The sequence below is a fragment of the Ursus maritimus genome, unplaced genomic scaffold (assembly GCF_017311325.1).
Source record: "Ursus maritimus isolate PB19 unplaced genomic scaffold, ASM1731132v1 scaffold_30, whole genome shotgun sequence".
Lineage (NCBI taxonomy): Eukaryota > Metazoa > Chordata > Mammalia > Carnivora > Ursidae > Ursus > Ursus maritimus.
The window spans coordinates 26093476-26111195 of NW_024425564.1; the positions used below are offsets into that span (position 1 = coordinate 26093476).

Here is a 17720-nt window from a genome sequence, read left to right on the forward strand (position 1 = left end):
CCCCCCCCCCCCCATCGCTGTGGAGTCCAACAAGCCACCTGCTTTTAAATAGGCCCAGCCGATGCCCCGAGGTGGTCATCCCAGTCTATTTAGTTTCTGGAGGAGATAACGGAGGATTTGAAATTTAGGAAGGAACCTTCTGAAAGATGAGTAGAAGAGACTGCAGGTAGCCCGCCCAGGGAACTTTCTCTAAAGACAATTGCCGGCCTTATTGACCAGGAGCACACACATAGATGGAAGACGGACTGTGGGTATTGAGGATGATAAATTCTAAGTAGGGCAAATGCGGAAAGCCTGGGGTGGTTTAGAGGTCACAGAATGAAAGGGGATTAACCTGCTAAAAAGCAATTAAGCAATCCTCCAATTGCAAGGAGCACTTCGGAGCTAATAATGAACTTTGTTGAGCAAAAGGGGAATGCTGTTACATTGTATGAGATCTTCGGGGAGGAAGGCACACCGCCACAGTGGTACACAACTTTTTTTGATGGCTCCTTCTGAGAGGTGTGGCGTCTTCATTTTTGAGAGCCGCAGCAGAGAGAAGTAGGATCCGGAATGGTATTCTCACCGCCTCGAGGGCTACAGTGGCTCCCTTCTCTTTTCTCCAGCTCAGACCAGCCTTTATATGCTTTGTTTTCCAGTTAAGTCCGTGTTAACGTGGCTGAGTTCTGCTGAGCAAGCAATTGATTTGCCAGGCTAGTTTATCAGGCTAGTTAGGAAGAAATGTGAAGCCATGGAATTCTTCATCGCGGAGGAGGGGAAGGATGGATCCCTTTTAATTGCTCTGTGACCTTGATCCGTTGTTAAGATTCCAAGACATTTTGCTCAGAGGACTGGCCCTGCTCCAGGCCAGCTGGCCTCTGACCAGGCTTGGCCCTCCCCGAAGATAAAGCCCGTTCCCTCTTCCCCACCAGCAGCTGCTGACGCAGATTCGGTGGTATTCCTCACAATCGTCTCTGGCCTTCTCCTTAATTTCTAGAGATTCTCTTAGCATTTTCTGCCCTTTCTGAAATCCATATAGAGAAGGTAGATGGGGGGAGGGGGGACTTTAAGTCGGGACAGTCCTGTTTTGTTGCTGATGAGCACCTTGCTGGCTCCTGAGGCATCATTATTCCGAGACCATTAAGTCCTCCGTATCGTTAACCTTAAAAATAAAACTCAGTTATTTTACCAGCAAAAATGGACTTCTTTGGGGACAGCAGGAAATTGCAGTTTGGGCATACAACCACACAGCATGTCATCTGGCAAGCCCAACAAAGAGGAACGTCTTTTGTGGAGGAGGAAGTGGGGAAGGGGTTATTTTGAGTGAAAGTCCATTGGAGAAAAGTGAAGAGTTCAGGGTGCCAGCCATTTCTCGGGGGCTGAGTAGCAGGGGTTGTTGATTTCTCATGAGACGCAGTGTGTGTCTTTCCCTGTCGGGGGCCTGTAATTGATGACTCTTTCCTGTTGACATTCTTCTGTTGGGGCCTGTTGGAAAATTGACACTTCTCCCTGTAATTTACCTTGATGGTGTCCCGGCTCCCCTGTCTGGCCTCCCGACTCTAATGAGGTCTCCCTTTATTAATTTTCACCATATGCATGTCCCCCAGGCAAGGTGACCCTGCCTTCAGCGTTCAGCGTCTGTTAGGATTTGTGGACGCTTTGCATGGTGAAGCGAGCACAGACTTAGTCTTCAAAGAGTGGCCGTGTGACCTTGATGAAGCTGTACTTTGTAACTTGTTTCCACTTTTGAACTTGAGGGGCAGAAGTTAGGGACTGTGGAGGCCATCCTAGCCGCTCTGTGGTGTGATCTGTGTGTTTGAGGTAGAGCCAGCGAGCCCTCGTTGTGTTCGGTGGGGTGCGTATTTGTGTATGTTTTAAGCCATGTGTATAGATAAGAAACCTGGGAAAAAGCGTAAGGGGAGGGTTCCAGCTGTTAATGAAAAGATCGTTTCTCCTATTGCTGGAGGCAGGTTGGCAGGAGTGGACAACCGTTGGGAGCAAAAGTGGTTCTCGCTGCTGAGTCCCTCGTGTTGGGGCTCTGGCAGGCAGAACACGTGCCCTCCCGTCGGGGAACGTCCCAGATGGGGGATCAGATCGGCACAGCTGGTTGCACGTGCACCTAGGCCCATGCCCGGGGGCTGCGGTGAAGGAGGAATGCTGTGGGAAAGACCAGCCGGTCGGTGAGGAGGTCACCACTTCCTCCCTGTTCTTAGACGACCTTTGCATGGCTGAAGGTTCCAGCTCTTACTTGGCATTACTCACTCACTCCCAGTTCCAGAAATCCTGGCTGTTGAGTTCGCTTTGCATTTCCAACCCCCCAACCCCCATAGATTCTTGTTCTCAACCTGCTTGCTTGCCCCGTTTAGGAAAGCAGATAGGAAATCAGTTGCTTTTGCTCCTACCTGCGTGAAGTTACCTGGCAGCCTGATGTTTATAGTTCTCAGTTTTTGTCTCTGAAGCCAGGTATTAACCGAATGTCGCTACAGCGAGAGCCGCTAACGGTGCTTTTGCATACGTGACCTCATACCCTTTGGGGTCATCACAGTTGTTAGAGCTGAAGGCCTCATCCTCCCTGTACAGGGTCTCAACAAATAAACACGTGACGTGACTGCTGAGCTGACGCTTCATTCTAGATTTTTGGATTCCATGGAGGGTCTTTTTCAGTGATTTGGATTCGCACATGTGTGAAGGATCAGCAGTCCCAGAATGGGGCACCGTCGCGGAGCAGCTCCTTATCCCATAAGGAATTGGGGGGCTCCCTTTGGATTTGGCCTCTGGCCTGGTGGGCTGTTCCACACCCTTCTGCACGTACCCCCGGTGATGCCAGAAATAGCTAACTTAGCTGAACGTCTGAAAATTTTTATCGTAATTTTAATTACCTTTCCTTTAGGACAAGTGATACTAATTTTCGGCTGATATCGTACAGAGAAATCATTGAAGGCACGAATGTGGATCACTTTAAAGAAAATAGCACACGGAGAGGCTTCATATGGCAAATAATCTTAGGGCACACAGGGGTGGACGAAGTTGGGGAACTGTGTTGTCCGTGCTTCTTCCCTCGTGAATTATGAAGGCCGACCCGGAAGAGACCAAGACACCCCGCCATTCGGTGTGTCCTACCTGTCCCGCAGCCGTTCAGGGCTCCTTGTGTCTCCCTGCCGGGGGTGAGATGAGCGTGTGGATGAGTTCAGACCTCAGGTCCGTTTGGGTCACCAGTTCTTAGCATGGCGCCTGGTACGTCCCTAGTTAGGTGAATGACCCAAGGCACTTGGCAACTGCGTTTTCTGTGACTTTCCCATGTCAACGACTGGAGCTTTCCTCTAACTCAGGAAATCTGCAAATAACTATCCCTCTGTTCCCCCCGCCCCCGCCCCTACCAAGTTCTTTCTGAAGTTTTAAAATGTCTTCATATGGTAGCAGGGGCCGACTGCTTTTCATTCTGTTTGTGTAACCTGAAAGATCAATCGTGAACATGCCAGTCCAGTGGGCTAGCCAGGTTTATTAGGTCAAGCTACAGGAATTAGACTCCCCAGCTAAATGACAGCGTGCAGGGAATCCCTGTAGGGTCCTTCCAAAATAGAACGGGGCTATGTTTAGCTTAAGATAAAGAACTGGTCGGGGGAGGGAAGATAATGGGAAGGAGGGCTTGTATGTGTACATGATTATGATTCATGGAGAAGAATCCAATTTTATAGAAACCACAGCCCAAATTAGAGAAAGCAAGCTTTTGGATTAAAATGATTTCTGTTGTGGTTGTAACATACCACAGTTTGATTTTTGTCCAGATGAAAACATTTGGTTTTCACTTCAGTAAATATTGTGGAGACATTGCCAGCTAATTCTGAAACGTAATGAAATACGGCTTTGGCAAAGCGCACATGCATTCTGTACTCCCGATTCCACTTATCTGATCCAAGTTCAGATTTTTTTTCCACATTTGCTAATGCACTTGAATAATCAGGAGAGAAAAATCTGCCTGTAATTTTAGGAGAAAACTGTATACGCTGAATACACTTTTATAATTTATTGGGTATAAAACCTCCCTTGCTCCTCCCCCAAATACCCCACACGTTCCTTAAGTCTTTCGAAACCTTCACCTTTCATTGATTACGTCTCTAGAGCTACAGTTTGCAAGGGAGACAGGATGTAATTCCGTGTAGTGAGTCAGCTTCGCTCTGTTGTTAATTAGCGTCGCAAGTGGCGTTTGTCCCTCAACGTGGGGAGACCACCCTGAGAACACCAGGGCGGAGCTCAGAACGGGGCGGGGGGGGCCTCCTGAGCCACCTTGGAGTCCCCTTGTTTTCCCCATCTTTGCTGGTGTCGCAGCAGGGGGCAGGTGAGTCCTTCTGATGAAAGGGAAGATGTCTCTGGGGAAGCTTTCTTGTGTCGTGAAATCACATGGCCCCCGTCCCTGTTTTCCCTTTCCCGGTAGCTCTATTCCTCTTGTCCTGCATGCTAGACCCACAGTGAGGTTTCCCAAAGTCTCCCTCCCTGGACATTTGACCTAAAGAATTTTCCCTGATAAATTGTCTTGAGATGAAGCTTGCTTTTTATGTACCAGGATCTGTAAGTTGCATACTGTATTTGATGAAAACTTTAAAAGCGTGCGTGCTCTTCTATTTTCAAATACTAAACGGTGATTTAGCTTTTTCTGGACTCTGCGTCAGTAATGATTATGTAACACACTCATTCACCCCTTTTAACCTGAGGAATGTGGGGGTAATTTTCACTAGCGATAAATAACCCAGATTGCGTTAGGGTTTATAAAATGCCTTTTCCTTCACCTTTTTTTGTGTGTCTAGCAGATTCCTCTTCTCTAATGTGTAAATTAGATAATCGAGCCTGAATCTAGGCTAAGAAGAGGTGAATGTGCTCTATGTGAATGCCTTTAACTAGTTGTGGTTCCTTACAGGCTTTTGCTTCCCTTTATATATTTGAAGTTGTTATATAGTTATTCTCCAGGTATTAGTATATAATAGTGCTTCTCTGTCACCTTGATTGTTTTTAGTGTGGCATGAAATAATGGGATGATTTTACTGGTTTTTGTCTTCCTGGGAATGAAAGCTCCTTTTGCTTTTAGCCACTTTCCCTGGTTTGTCCTGATCTGAATGCTAGCTTTGCACAGGGACACGTCATCAGGGTCTTAGAGGGATTACATGCAGTAGCCACCTGGTGACAGAGTACCAGGCTCTGTTGGATTTAGTGTTTTCTGCTTGCTTCGGTTGGACTATAAAGTTAGGAAAATTCTGGAGCTCTCTCCTGGGGCAAAAGCTAACCGTTGACAAGGCTTCTCCTGGTGGAAGGGTTACTGGTTGGCAGTGGCTTCATGAACCCAAGCTAAAGGACAGTAAGGCCATACTCAGGAGGAGCTGGGTTGTTTGTAATGAAGGGCACCTGCCAGAGGGGAGAAGTGGTAGCAAGCCGAGGATGTGAACTAAAGGCATCATCTTGCCTTGGAGAAATTACCTGACCTTTCCCACGAGGTGCATTATTATTGAGTATTGAGCCTTTTTCCTCTAATGACCCTTCTTTCAGAAGTATTCCTTCCCTTTATCATACTGGCTTCTCCTGTTTCCCATCTGGTTTGAGAACCCTTCGTTACCTTTTCTTTGATGATGCTTTACCTTCAGCTCCAGACCAGCAAGTCAGTGGTCCTGACTAGAAGCACAGTCGCCTCTTAGTGTGAGGGCGATCTGTGCTTATCCCCGTGCCCCCGAACTTAGGGCTGACCACTCCTTCCCTCCCGACTGCGGAGCCGGTTCCCCAAAACTTAGTGGTGTTTGGAGTTTCATTTTGAGAATGCCCCTCAGAGACACCCACCCCATCCCCGTTCTTCACATCTTACTTGTCCCTTGTGTTAGTCTCTAACTTTCTTCTAGAATACCTGGGAGGCTAGAATGGTTTATTTGTATTCGCTGAGAAGCTGTTAGAACAGATACATTCAAAAGATTGGTCATTTGCTACTGTTGTGGAAGAAATTACCCTGTGTGCTTTCTTTTAGGAATATTAACGCTTGGATGCTTTAGGCAGTTTCTCCATTTTAGTTCTCCGGAACGTAACGTTCACCCCGTTCTCAGAATCTTGAGTATAAGGAATGGGATAGTTGCTTCATGCTGCTTATGCAAGGTTTGAGTCTTTAAAAAAAAAAAAAAAAAAAATCCTCAACAGATGCTGTTAAATGGAAGTTAACTCTGTGTTTTTCATATGTTGCACCTGGATTTTTAGCAGATTGTCTTTGAAATCTAGACCATTTTTATCTGTTTTCTCCCCCCCCCCCCGCTTTTATTAAACATGACTCTCAGTGGTCTTGGCTGCAGAATTTGCTGCATTTCCCTCTCAGAGAGGAGACCCTGGATGGCAGGAGGGGCTGGGCTGCCCCGCGCCACCCCCCCCCCCACATCTCTTCCCCCTGCTGCCCCCTGGTGGGCAGTGGTGTCCATGGGCTGCTGCGGGCTCTCCACACGCACGCCTGCTCTTCTCAGGGCTGGTCCTTGAGTTCAAGCTCGAGCCGGGGGAGTCTCTTCCTCAGAAGAAATCCGACATGGGTAATTTCATCTGGGAGGCACTTGAAGAGATGATTCCCTCATTCTCTCTCATTTCACAGAAGAGGGAGATGTCATGACCGAGCCCCGCACTTCCAAGCCTGGAAGTTCCTTGCTAGGTCTGTCCGACAGCACGTAACTTGTTGCCTCTGTCGTGTTCTGTGCCAGGCTGAGTGGGAGCCTGTGGTAAAATGAATGTCTGTGTCTGTCTGTCTGTCTCATGAGTGCTGAGATACAGTGTGTCTTGCTATTTCTAAAAGTACTCATACAGTTAGATTTGGGAGCGAAAGATCCAGCAGGATTGGTCATTGGACTGTGGAGGCACCTGCCCTGTACCCACCTGTGATCAGAGAATCCCAGCTGCGGACTCCGATTTGGGAACCGGGAAGGGCGCTGTCCCCTTTCCCTAGTCACTCTTGGACTAATCCGAAAACCACTTTGGAGCACGTATAGATAGGTTGTTCCAGGGGAAGTATGGCTAGCTATTTTCTTTTTCCTTTTTTTTCTTCATCTGTAACTCCTGGTTTATAAGAACCTTCCTTCCATTGAAAACCTGCTTCTAATTGGAAATGATCAAAGGGGAGGAAACAAGCAAGAGTAAATGGCTCCTGTCAGACTGTAGCCAAGTCTGTTCTGCCATGTACATCCCTTTGGAGTTTCATTTCTACCCAGTGGTGTGACCCACATAACTTCTGGGGTTTTTAAAATGCAGTAGAAGGAAGAAGGGGGCTTGGAGGTATCTGTGCGGTCTTTGCATTTTTACAAGACAGGTATTGGGCTTAACCACTTCCACTCCCTGATGCTGCCCGTTCATTTCCATGTCCTTGTGGGATCGTGTGGCTCGGCAGCCTGACAGGGATGGTTAAACCTTTGTGTCTGAAGTTCGAGATCTCCGTTGGGAAGAAGAACAGATTGGTCCCCTGGGTCGTCGTTGATAACGCTGGAGTGTCAGCTCATGCACCAGAAAGCAGAGGCGAGAAGGAGTGAATTTCACACTTAATAGTTCTTCTGCTGCTTGGTAGTAGCTCTCCCCAAAATACTTCATGGTTAGGAAGATTGAAGGTGTTACTGGAAATTAATTTGGGAGATTTTCTTTGGATTTTAAGCAGCCTCTGGTCCTAAACAATAAATCAGTGAGTTGGGGGATCTTCTAAATTGTCATTGTTTGATAAAGAAGAACTGTATTGTACTTTTTTGTAATACTGAGCTTATCTTCTGATGTTACTGCTTTATCTTAAATTCAGAAATGAAAACATTCAGGGGCACGAGCAGAAGGTTAAGGTGTAAAAGGAATGAGGGTTGTAGGGTTTGCTCTTAGGAGGTTTTTGTTTTGTTTTGAAATCCAGCCCTTATAGTTTAGTCTTGTGCTGGAATTTATTTTAATAATTTTACATGCTATTAACCTGATCATAATATCAAAGTAGCTTCCAAATATCTTGTGATTTGGGGGAATCCATGTCATTCACCTCATTGTGAATACAAGACCGTGACCTTAAGATAGGGAAATGTCGTATTCTGTTATTACCACTTGGTTTGTCGTTCATTTTTAAATTCATTTGCTTAAATTCATGTTAAGTCTAGTAAGTTAAATGCCTAACCCAAAATAGTCTCTTCCATTCTTCCTTGACATTGTAAGTAGGTGTTTTTAATTTTACTGATTTTTTTTTTTTCCCCCTTCCCTGTTGCTCAGTTCAGTTCTTGGTGGTTGTCATCCTCCCTCCCCCCTCCCCAGACTATTCATGTGAGATTTAAAATTTTTGATGTGCTGTGTTTGGTGAATGGCATTATTCCCCATCTGGGGGGGATTTTGCTTGAACTCCATTGAAAGGACACAGATGGAGTTTTATTTCCTGGGGGATATTTGAAAAATAAAAGTGGCCATAGAGACGGAACAGCTTCGTTTTATCTGCTCAGGCGTGAGGATTTAGGTTCGTACCTTAATAGATGTCTCCATGTGTAGTGCCCCTCCCGGAACGGGCGAGGACCAAGGCCTGTGTTCACGAGCCCTCTTCCTTAAACCCACCCAGGTTCTCCTGCGCTGCCCAACAGCATGGTATATTTTGGAAGCTCTCAGGACGAGGAGGACGTCGAGGAGGAAGACGATGAGACGGAAGACGTCAAAACAGCCACCAACAATGCTTCAACTTCATGCCAGTCTACCCCCAGGAAAGGAAAAACCCACAAGCATGTTCACAACGGGCATGGTAGGTCCACTCTTGATTTGGGGTAGAAAATGCTGGAATCCACAGCTCTGACCGAGAGAGCTGCAGTAGGTCATCTGTTGAGGTAGAAGATGAAGATGAAGATGAAAGCCGCGTAGCTGGTTGGTGGCAGAGCTGGTGCTGGGCACGTCTCTAGGTGCCAGGCACTTGCAGGGCAAAGAGGTGAGTACAACCCAGCACATTCTAGATGAGCAGACCAAGACATGGGGATGGATATTCTTGTGTCGTGGAGGCGATGATCCGTCCTGTAAGAGCTGCGGATAATGGGATTCGGAAGAGGAAGAGATCACCTCTGAACAGGGATGTCCAGGAAGATCGCGTGAAACATCTCTTGTGATCAACTTACAATTATTGTCATTTTAGCAGGTGGCGGGCACGTAGAAAGAAAACTGTTACTGAGCATGTGGAGTCAAGTAAATGCCTCTCTATTATGAACCAGGCTGGTTGGCTTTTTTTCTCAAGGGCTGCAGTGTGTGGGAGGAAGACAAGAGTGGGTATCAGTGAGGAATCGCCTTAAGTGAGTTGGCCGTGGGAAGTGCTCAGTGGTTTTTCAACAAGGAAGTGACGTCATTGGAGTTGTGCTCTGAGAAGATGAAGCTGGCCTCGACTGTGAGGGAAGGGGGCCCGAGGAAGGGGGACACCTCAGAAGGCTGGAGTCGTGGATGGTTGCCTGGCTAGAGGTAACAAGGGACTGAGAGTTCCTTGCGGCACTGCAGCTGGGAGGATGAGGGGGTGGGGAGAAAACTACGCCAGGGGTAGGGTTGGGAGGAGGACTTGGACCGACTGGGAAAGTAGACAAATAGGCAAGGAGAGGTGGAGAGTCAGGCCTGGAGTGAAGCAAGGAGATGGGGGCGGGGAGGTATTACAGCCCATTCCTGTTGTGCCCCCTACTGGGATGGTAGGCATCCTGTTACATTCAGGGCTCAGAGACCCCGTGAGGCAGCCAGCTCCTGTCTGTCCATGGCAGAAAACAGTGCTGTCGGTAAGTGATTGAGGCCAAGGCAGATTTCTCCGCTTTTCCCTCCGTGGCTGTGCACTGAGCCACCACTCGTCTTTCTGGACCCCGTGCACAGTGGAGGCTGGGGTCCAGCACAGGCTCGATGTGATGGGGACGTGCCTGGCTTTCACCGTTGTGGAGCATTTCTGCCTTGTCACTGTAACAGTCCTCCTTCTCAAGTAGGACTGTTCAGGAGGCATGCCGACAGAGTGGAGGGTGTGACCCTCTTTTTAAGAACTTGAGGAGAGAGGGTTAATACTCCCAGTGCAGACTACAAAATGCTGACTTAATTTTAACGTCAGAGGAACAAGGGTTCCCCCTACAGCTGTGGTCCTCAGGAAGTCTCGACTGTTGGAAGAGAGTCGGAATACGGGTGTAGGTATGATAACGTGCCCTGCTGGGCAGGAGGAAACAGTTCCAGCGTGGAGAATGGGAACGGTGGATGATGGTAGATGTGGAAATGGGATGAAATAGATCAAGTTGAGAATGATCCCTCCAGCCGCAGAGCTGTCTGAAGTGAAAAGAGAGATGAGGAGCGTCCAGGGAGCCCAACCAGGAAATCACTGCTGGGGGGCTGGATGTGGGAACAGAGAGTGGCTCACGTGAGCTCCAGGGCGATGAGAAGCAAAGGTGAGCAGCTTTTCACTGCTGCCTGGAGAGCCAGGGCTGGAGGTAATAGAACAGGAGTTAGGAAAGGAGGTGATTTGGGGGTAGTTAAGAACTTTATTATCTGCTGAGTTTGCAGGGATGGTGAGAGACAGAACTCCCGAGAACAGACTGGGAATTCATCATCCCAGAGCTGCTGGCTGATGCAGTCAGAAGGGGCGAGCTTTCTGAGGTAGAATGAAGCCGGAAAGCAGACTTAAGGGGATTTTTTTTTGTTTGTTCGGATTCCTGAGGGGGTATTTTCTAGTTTTACTTGGGGTTTAATAGGAGTCGAGAGTGAATGAACAAACATGAAATGAAACTACTCTCGGTTGGTCTCTGTGTCCGTGGGATAGAGCTGTATTTCATTAGGATGGCATCAGAATGGTTCCTTGATACTGTTTTTCATTGTCTCGTCGTGTTGCGTGGGTGAATTTGTCAGTCTTCTGGGGTTCTGAACCCAGTTCCAGCAGCGGGGGTGAATACCCACTTTCCCCACAATACCCTCAGTTCTGGGTCAGCAGCAGGGTGCTGGGAATTTAACTCCGTACCAACATGACGCACGTGGAGGGTGCGTCAGAGTCCTCGGGTTAAGCGCTCAGTCCTGTAAGACTGCCCCCCATGCCCTGCTCAGATGTGCCACTTGTTACGTGGGCTTCTGACCCACCAGGTGCACACTGGAGGTTCAGCCACCTCCCCCTCAGGTTTGATTAACTTGCTAGAGTGGCTCACAGAGCTCAGGGGACACTCACCTCCACTAGTTTGATAAAGGATACAGATCAGTAGCCCATATGGAGAGATCCAGAGGGTGAGCTCTGGGGAAAGGGCATAGAGCTCCCACGCCCCCTCCACGCCCGCCACTCTCTGCATCTCCGTGGGCCTCCCCCTCAGAAGCTCTTAGAACCCTGTCCTTTTGGGTTTTTATGCAGGCGTCATTACATGGTCATGATTGACCAAGTCCTTGGCCATTGGCCGAGTCCCCATCCAGCCCCTCTAGACTTCCCAGAGGTCAGAGGGGTGGGGCTGAAAGTTCCAGTCCACTGCTCACATGGTTGGTGCTGCTGGCAGCCAGCCCCCACCTTTAGGTATTTTCCAAAGGTCCCCTCACTAAAATAAGACAAGATCTCTGTATCACTCTCAAGGTTTTGGAAACTCCAGGGCTTGGGGAACTGCGAGCCAGGAATCACGAGTAAGGACCAAATACATGTTTTTTGTTTTTTGTTTATAAGATTTTATTTATTTATTTATTTGAGAGGGAGAGAAGACCGCATGATGGGGAAAGAGGCAGAGGGAGAGCATATCCAAGTAGACTGAGCTGAGCGGGGAAGCTAGATGCAGGACTCAGTCTCACAACCCTGAGATCAGGACCTGAGCCGAAACCAGGAGGCGGACACTCAGCCTACTGAGCCACCCAGATGTCCCCTCAAATCCATATCAGTGACCAAACATATATTTCTTATAAATCATACTATCGCAGTCTGGATGTGCCGAATTAGTCCCGTGTCTGCTTTTGCATATGTGGTTGGGTCCCCATCTCCTCCTTTTCAGCTTGTTTGAACTTGCTGGTTCGCTAGGCCACCTTCTCATTGATTCTCCTTCCAGGGTCCAAAGTCTCCTTCACTGTGCATGCAGCTTACTTTTAAATTCTTTTTCTGGTGAGCTGCTGAGCGGTGAAGGGGCAGCAGGTGTCTGGTGCCATGTTACAAAGTGTCATGAAGGGTTGGGGTGAGGGTGAGGGAATTGGCTGGTGTCTCCTCCCTGTCTGAGGGGAGTGAGTAACAGTTTTGCACTGACCACAGTCACTGCCAGTAGGAGTCAAGGAAAATGTATCTCTGTCTACAGATGCACATATCTGCATGTCTACACGAAAGTAGACTTCTAGTTTATTTTTTATTTATTGCATTTTATTTTTTTAAAGATTTTATTTTATTACTTATTTGATAGCCTGCAAGCAGGGGGAGGGGGCAGAGGGAGAAGCAGGCTCCCAGCTGAGCCAGGAGCCCGACATGGGGCTCGATCCCCGGACCCCGGGATCATGACTTGAGCTGAAGGCAGGAGTTTAACTGAGCCACCCAGGCACCCCGACTTCTAATTTTTTTTTTTTAAATGTCAGCAGATTTTACTGTTTTGAATAGTTAACAAATGTGAATGAAAAGGATACTATGGTGACTATGAAAGGGTTTTAAATGTTCACTTTGGGGATTCACTTGCTGAAATATTCTGGGGTTCTTTCTGTGTAGTGGATTTTAGGGCTCTTGGATGCGGGCATTGGGGACAGTGTGTGTCGTTGGAGGTAGTGGGGGTGCCTGAGCTGAGAACCCACACGCCCCTTCTAGTGTCTTCTCTGCTTCTGTGCTCTGTACACGCTCCTGTCTTCCTCCCCGACTACGCTGGCTTCTCTGGAGGTGGAGTGCGAGGAAACGGGGAACGAGGCAGATGCGCAAACCAGCTGGGCTTCTTAGACTGCTGACTCTACTTGTACGTAGAGCCACTTGCTGAACTTTCCTGCGTGAGGCTTGTAGAAACCAAAAGTCGCGAGGCCCTTTATTTCCCATCTGTGCTGGTTCTCATAGTGCTGGTTGCTGCGGGTCTGCTTCTCGTGACTGTTATCTTCATTATGGGTCCTACGTACGTCTCTCCCGTCTTACAGTTATATTTTCTGTGTTGTGCAGGACAGTGCGCTACAGTCTCCAGTATCTGTATTCGCTGTCCAGGGGATGAAGTTTCTTTGCGGGGGGTGGGGGGGCCACTTAAGACAAAGGGCCACCACTCTGATTTTTCCTGAAGTCGTTGGCTTACAGCTTGAGTTAGCCCCACCTCCAGCCCTTCGTCTTTTTGATTGTGTCAGTTTTTGAGCTGGGAAGGGATTGGCTCTAGTTTCAAAGGTTTGGTTTTGGGTTCAATCCCAGTAGAATCCCAAAACTGATCCTGGTGAGAACCCACGGAGCTATGTACCCACCTAAACTTGGGGGAGAGGTGACGGAGAGACCCCTGCAGGCCCAGGTGATCTGTCCTTGTTTGTGCGTGTCTGCCAGACACCAGTCCCTCCTGCAGTGCCGTATTGTCTGAGACCCCGGCCTTATTCGTGCAACCTCTCCGTCTGTGGGGTTTCTCATTCCCACACGAGGCACTGATCCCCCATGGGCATTTTTCTCTGGCATTCCGTTCACCTGCTCTTTAGTTGCCCTGTAGAAAAGTAGGAATTTGTGTTATGTCTGAGTTGGTAATGTTGCCATGGGCATGGAGACCTTCCACGTCCTTCTATCTCCTAAAGAAACATGGTTAGTACAGTTATTCCACTGTGAGATGTTCAGAAGACCAAACACGTCACATAGAAGTACCAAATTGTAATATCACCTGCAAAATTAGTGTGTGAGTGTTTGGCAGATGTTAATGCCTGTGATTTTTGGACAGAGATCTTGTTTGCTTATTCCTGAAAACATTGTATTTGTGGAGGATTTGGAAGGGAGCTCTGGAAATCATTTTGCTGGGGAAGTGCTGAAACACAGTCCTAACCTTATTGAGGGCAGGATCTTGCCATGTTAACCACTTATGGAATTTTATGGAGTTAATTTTTGTGTCCTGCATCAACTAAGTTTAACTTATGAACACATGGGAAACATGCATAAGACTGTGTGTTAATTTTAGTGCTTTTGGAAGCTAACCCCGGTGAATAAGGAATACGGACCCTTTTCCCTAAGGAGCCGATGGTATGGGGCACTCCCTGGAGAGTCCATCAGAAACGGAGACATTCAGGCACTCTCTGTGTTTCCCGAGCACACAGGCTTAGTGTCTGGTTCCTGTATGCCCTCCCCCTGGTCGCTCCGTGTTTCTCACTGTCTTGCTGTCGCTCCTGGTGCGGCCCCCTGTCCTATGACTTCGGTGAGCCTTCGGCACACCCAGGTGCAAACACAGACGTAGGAAGGGCCGTTGGGTACAAGCAGCCAAGATACTCGAGTGTTTGGACTCTTTGAAAAGCAGTGTTCTGTAGTTTCTTGAGTACGTTCGACAGGCGTTGTGTTTTTGGACATCTGAGTACCAAATCTTATGTAAGTTTCCATGGAAAGAAAATATAACCCGAGATGTAGTGTCAGGGCATCCTCTGATGCAGAGAGTGGGGTGTTCTCTCTCTCCCTGCCCCTCTCCCTCCCTTCCTGAAGTAAAGCACTTTCCTTGGCCAAGGGTATTCTGTGATCACATTTGCATTTTGGGAAGATGAGCTAGGACAGCATTTTGAGGGATGGAGTGTGCACAGCTTAGAGGCAAAAATAAAGAGAGACCCTTTAAGAGACTGCTGCCCTAGGGGTTGCGTGAGCCTGAGGTTTTCACCGAGGTGACATTGCACTGACGTGGAAAGGTCACTTGAGACACGTTGACACACGGGAATGGTCTGGTGTGAATGGAAGCACAGGTGCCCTTGGAAGTGGGTGCAGGTAGATGTTCGGTCCGCCTGCGCCGCTCTGTGAGGTGTACCCCTGGGGAAGGGCTCTGAGCGAATTAGCTCAGGTTCCCACTGTGCCGTCAGCCTGGCTTACGCTAGCTGAGTTAAGTCAGCCTTTGACCTTTCATGTGGATAAAACCGGGAGATGCGGCAGGAGGAGAACTGAGCCCAGTGCTTCCAAGCCCAGGCTTCGGACTCTGACCGCCCAGCTGGCCACAGACGATAGCTGCCTCCCTTGGAAGTTCGTCTGGAAGGTGGGTACCGAGTGAAAGGTCTGGAGGCTCTCTGCTAGCCGCGCATGTGGACATGGTCGTAGTTAGAGGGTGATTTCTCCAACTCGTTTTGGTTGGTGGTCTCATACACCTGCTTTTTTTGTGTGAAGGTGTGATTTGAGGGCTGTTTTCCACGCGTGACAGTAAGAACAGTAGAGTTTTCAGGGGCGCCTGGGTAGCTCAGTTGGTTAAGCGTCTGTTTTTGGCTCAGGTCGTGATCCTGGAGTCCTGGGATTGAGCCCCGCGTTGGGCTCTCTGCTCTGTGGGGAGCTTGTTTCTCCTTCTGCCCCTCGCTCTCTCTCGTGCTCTTAAATAAAATCCTTAAGAAAAAAAAAGAACTTTAGAGTTTTCAGGATGTGTTCGTCTGCAGTCTCTCTTGATTCCATTTCCTGTACAAGAGTCACTGTGAAGGGGTTGGGGCAGGCGGTGGTCCTGCTTACGGTGGGGCACGTGGAAGATCTGAGCTCTTAACGCCCATCACGAACCAGCCAGGGCACAGCCGAGAGTCAGGGTTTTGGAAATGCTTCCAGCTCCGCACAGGATTGTGCGTCGGGGAGAGAGTGAACTCTGGTTTTTTGTGGTGGGTAGTCTGTGCTGCGATGGTAGAGTTGACTCCTGTCTGGTAGGCAGCGTCTGAAAGTCCTCTCCGCCAGCCACTCCCCGCAGTATAAAGCTCCGCTTGGGTCCCCACTTGTGCTGTTGCTCGCCTGGCTTTCACGTGCTCGACAGCCAAATAATTAAAACGTACAGGATGGCAGTTCTTCTGTGCAAGGCCGGTGGAAGGGAAGGCGTTGAAGCCAGCTCAGAAGTATACATGCTTTGAAAAAAAAAAAAAAAGAAACATCCATGCTGTTAGCAATGCTCCTCCAACTTCAGGTGACCCAGAGAGAGAGGAGTGGTTTTGTTGAAGAGAGAGAAGTCAAAAGGGCCCACAATGTAAAAGGGCAAAAAGGGGGAGGGGGAGTCCTCTTTGGAGAAGGCCAGTTTCAGGCCGAGCTGCAGAGGAACGCGGGGCGCTCTCGTTACCTGGTTAGGTGAGCTACCTCCCCCTGTCCGTGCTGCATCCTCTCTCACGTAGAGGAAGCAAGTGATAAGGAAACAAACCACCACCAGCAGTTTATTAAAGCAAGTCCCAGTGATGATCGGGAGTCGGTCCCCAGGCAGGAGGACGTGAGGATCGTCCCAGAGGCACAATTTTCCACAGTAGGGAAAGGGGCCCTTGCTCCTCGAAGCTCATCACCCCAAAGTGGTCCAGGTAAAATGGAGCGATCTTCGAAAGTGCAATAATTCACGTTGCACAGCTTCCCCAGCCCTTTCTAGATAATTGGAATTACATTGTAATACCAGGTTGCCCATCACATGTTTGTTCTGTTCTTTTTTGGTTTTTTTGTTTTTTTTGTCCATTTCCTACAAAGGTCTTTATCAGCATCGAACGGTCACCAGGAGCTTCGTGTCTTGCCTCTTGTAAAGCTACGAATGAGCTGTGTGTTCCTGGGGGAGGCGTGCAACTTCTCTGATTCGTAATGTCCTCTTCCGTGGAATGAACAGGATAGAGCAGCTTAGCGGTCGTACGATCGTTTCTGTCCCAGCACAGAGAGCAGTTACGCGCACGTGTCTCGTGCACGGGAGCGGCCACCACCGGGATCTCCTACAGCGGCCGATGCATTGCTGTGTGTGCCAGCCGGAGGACTTTTCCGAGATCCCCTGTTGATCTGGGTGAAGATCCCTAACCAAAATTCGGACCTTGACAAGGGCATCCTTACCGTGTGGTCAGGCAGGTGCTCAGAACGGTTGATTATTTTCACACGAGAACTCGGACAGCAAGCTGCTGTCTCGTGCTTCTCCATGACCCGGTGTTCACGTGTTCAAGTGGGGCTTTTTTGTGCCCCAGGGATGTGGAGGTGTGTGGGGACGTCCCCCAGCATCTGTGTCCTCCCCCAGGAGGGCAACCCTCCCTGAAATGTGGGGAAGGTAAATGCTCAGAAAGCAAAATGTGGAATGTGAGCACTTTAGTGTTGGGGTAGCTCGGCCCAAAGCCCCGCTGAGGCCACGTGTCCCAAACAGTTTTATTTGGGCGGTGTTAGCTCGAAGAAACCAGGAGCCAGACTGCTGATGGTGTCCTGCTTTGTCTTGTTTTTCCCTAAACCTTGGACCCCCCCCCCTTTCCTCCCTGAGTGAAGCAGAGGGGTTCCCTATGGAGCAGTCGTGGGGCTCAGGGCGTGGAGGCAAGGTGCGGCACCTGACCCCACGGAAGGCGGCACCAGGGGAGAACACGCACCCCTGGGCTCGCCCCGTGACATCCGTGTCCGCTTGGGCCCGTCTGTGACCACGCTTCTCTTCTGCAGGCGCACAGCCCTGCCCCCAGCCGTCTCCTGCCAGGGCCTGCTGTCCCTGGGCAGATGTTTCGTTTTGCAGACATGCCCCTGGACCCCGATGTTCTTGTTTCTGATCTGCCGAGCATCCTCATGGAAGTGCATTTGTTTATTAAAATGCATAATCTGATGTGACGTGCACTGTGTCATGCGTGTCTGCAGCCCTGGGTTCACGCTCCGGGGTCACAATAACGAGGCCTCCGGCCGCTCCTACCCCACTAGTTCTTCACAGTTTCCAGAACGCTCTTCC

The 17720-nt window shown here is 49.1% G+C and overlaps 1 protein-coding gene across 1 annotated transcript in view; it reads left to right on the forward strand.

Annotated features, from left to right (window-relative positions):
* The window catches only part of JARID2 (jumonji and AT-rich interaction domain containing 2), a 187331-nt gene that overhangs the window by 124173 nt on the left and 45438 nt on the right, over window positions 1-17720 (forward strand). The window contains exon 5 of the mRNA XM_040645071.1: window positions 8549-8725. Within this exon, the coding sequence (XP_040501005.1) occupies window positions 8549-8725 (177 nt within the window). The remainder of the gene's footprint in view (window positions 1-8548; window positions 8726-17720) is intronic.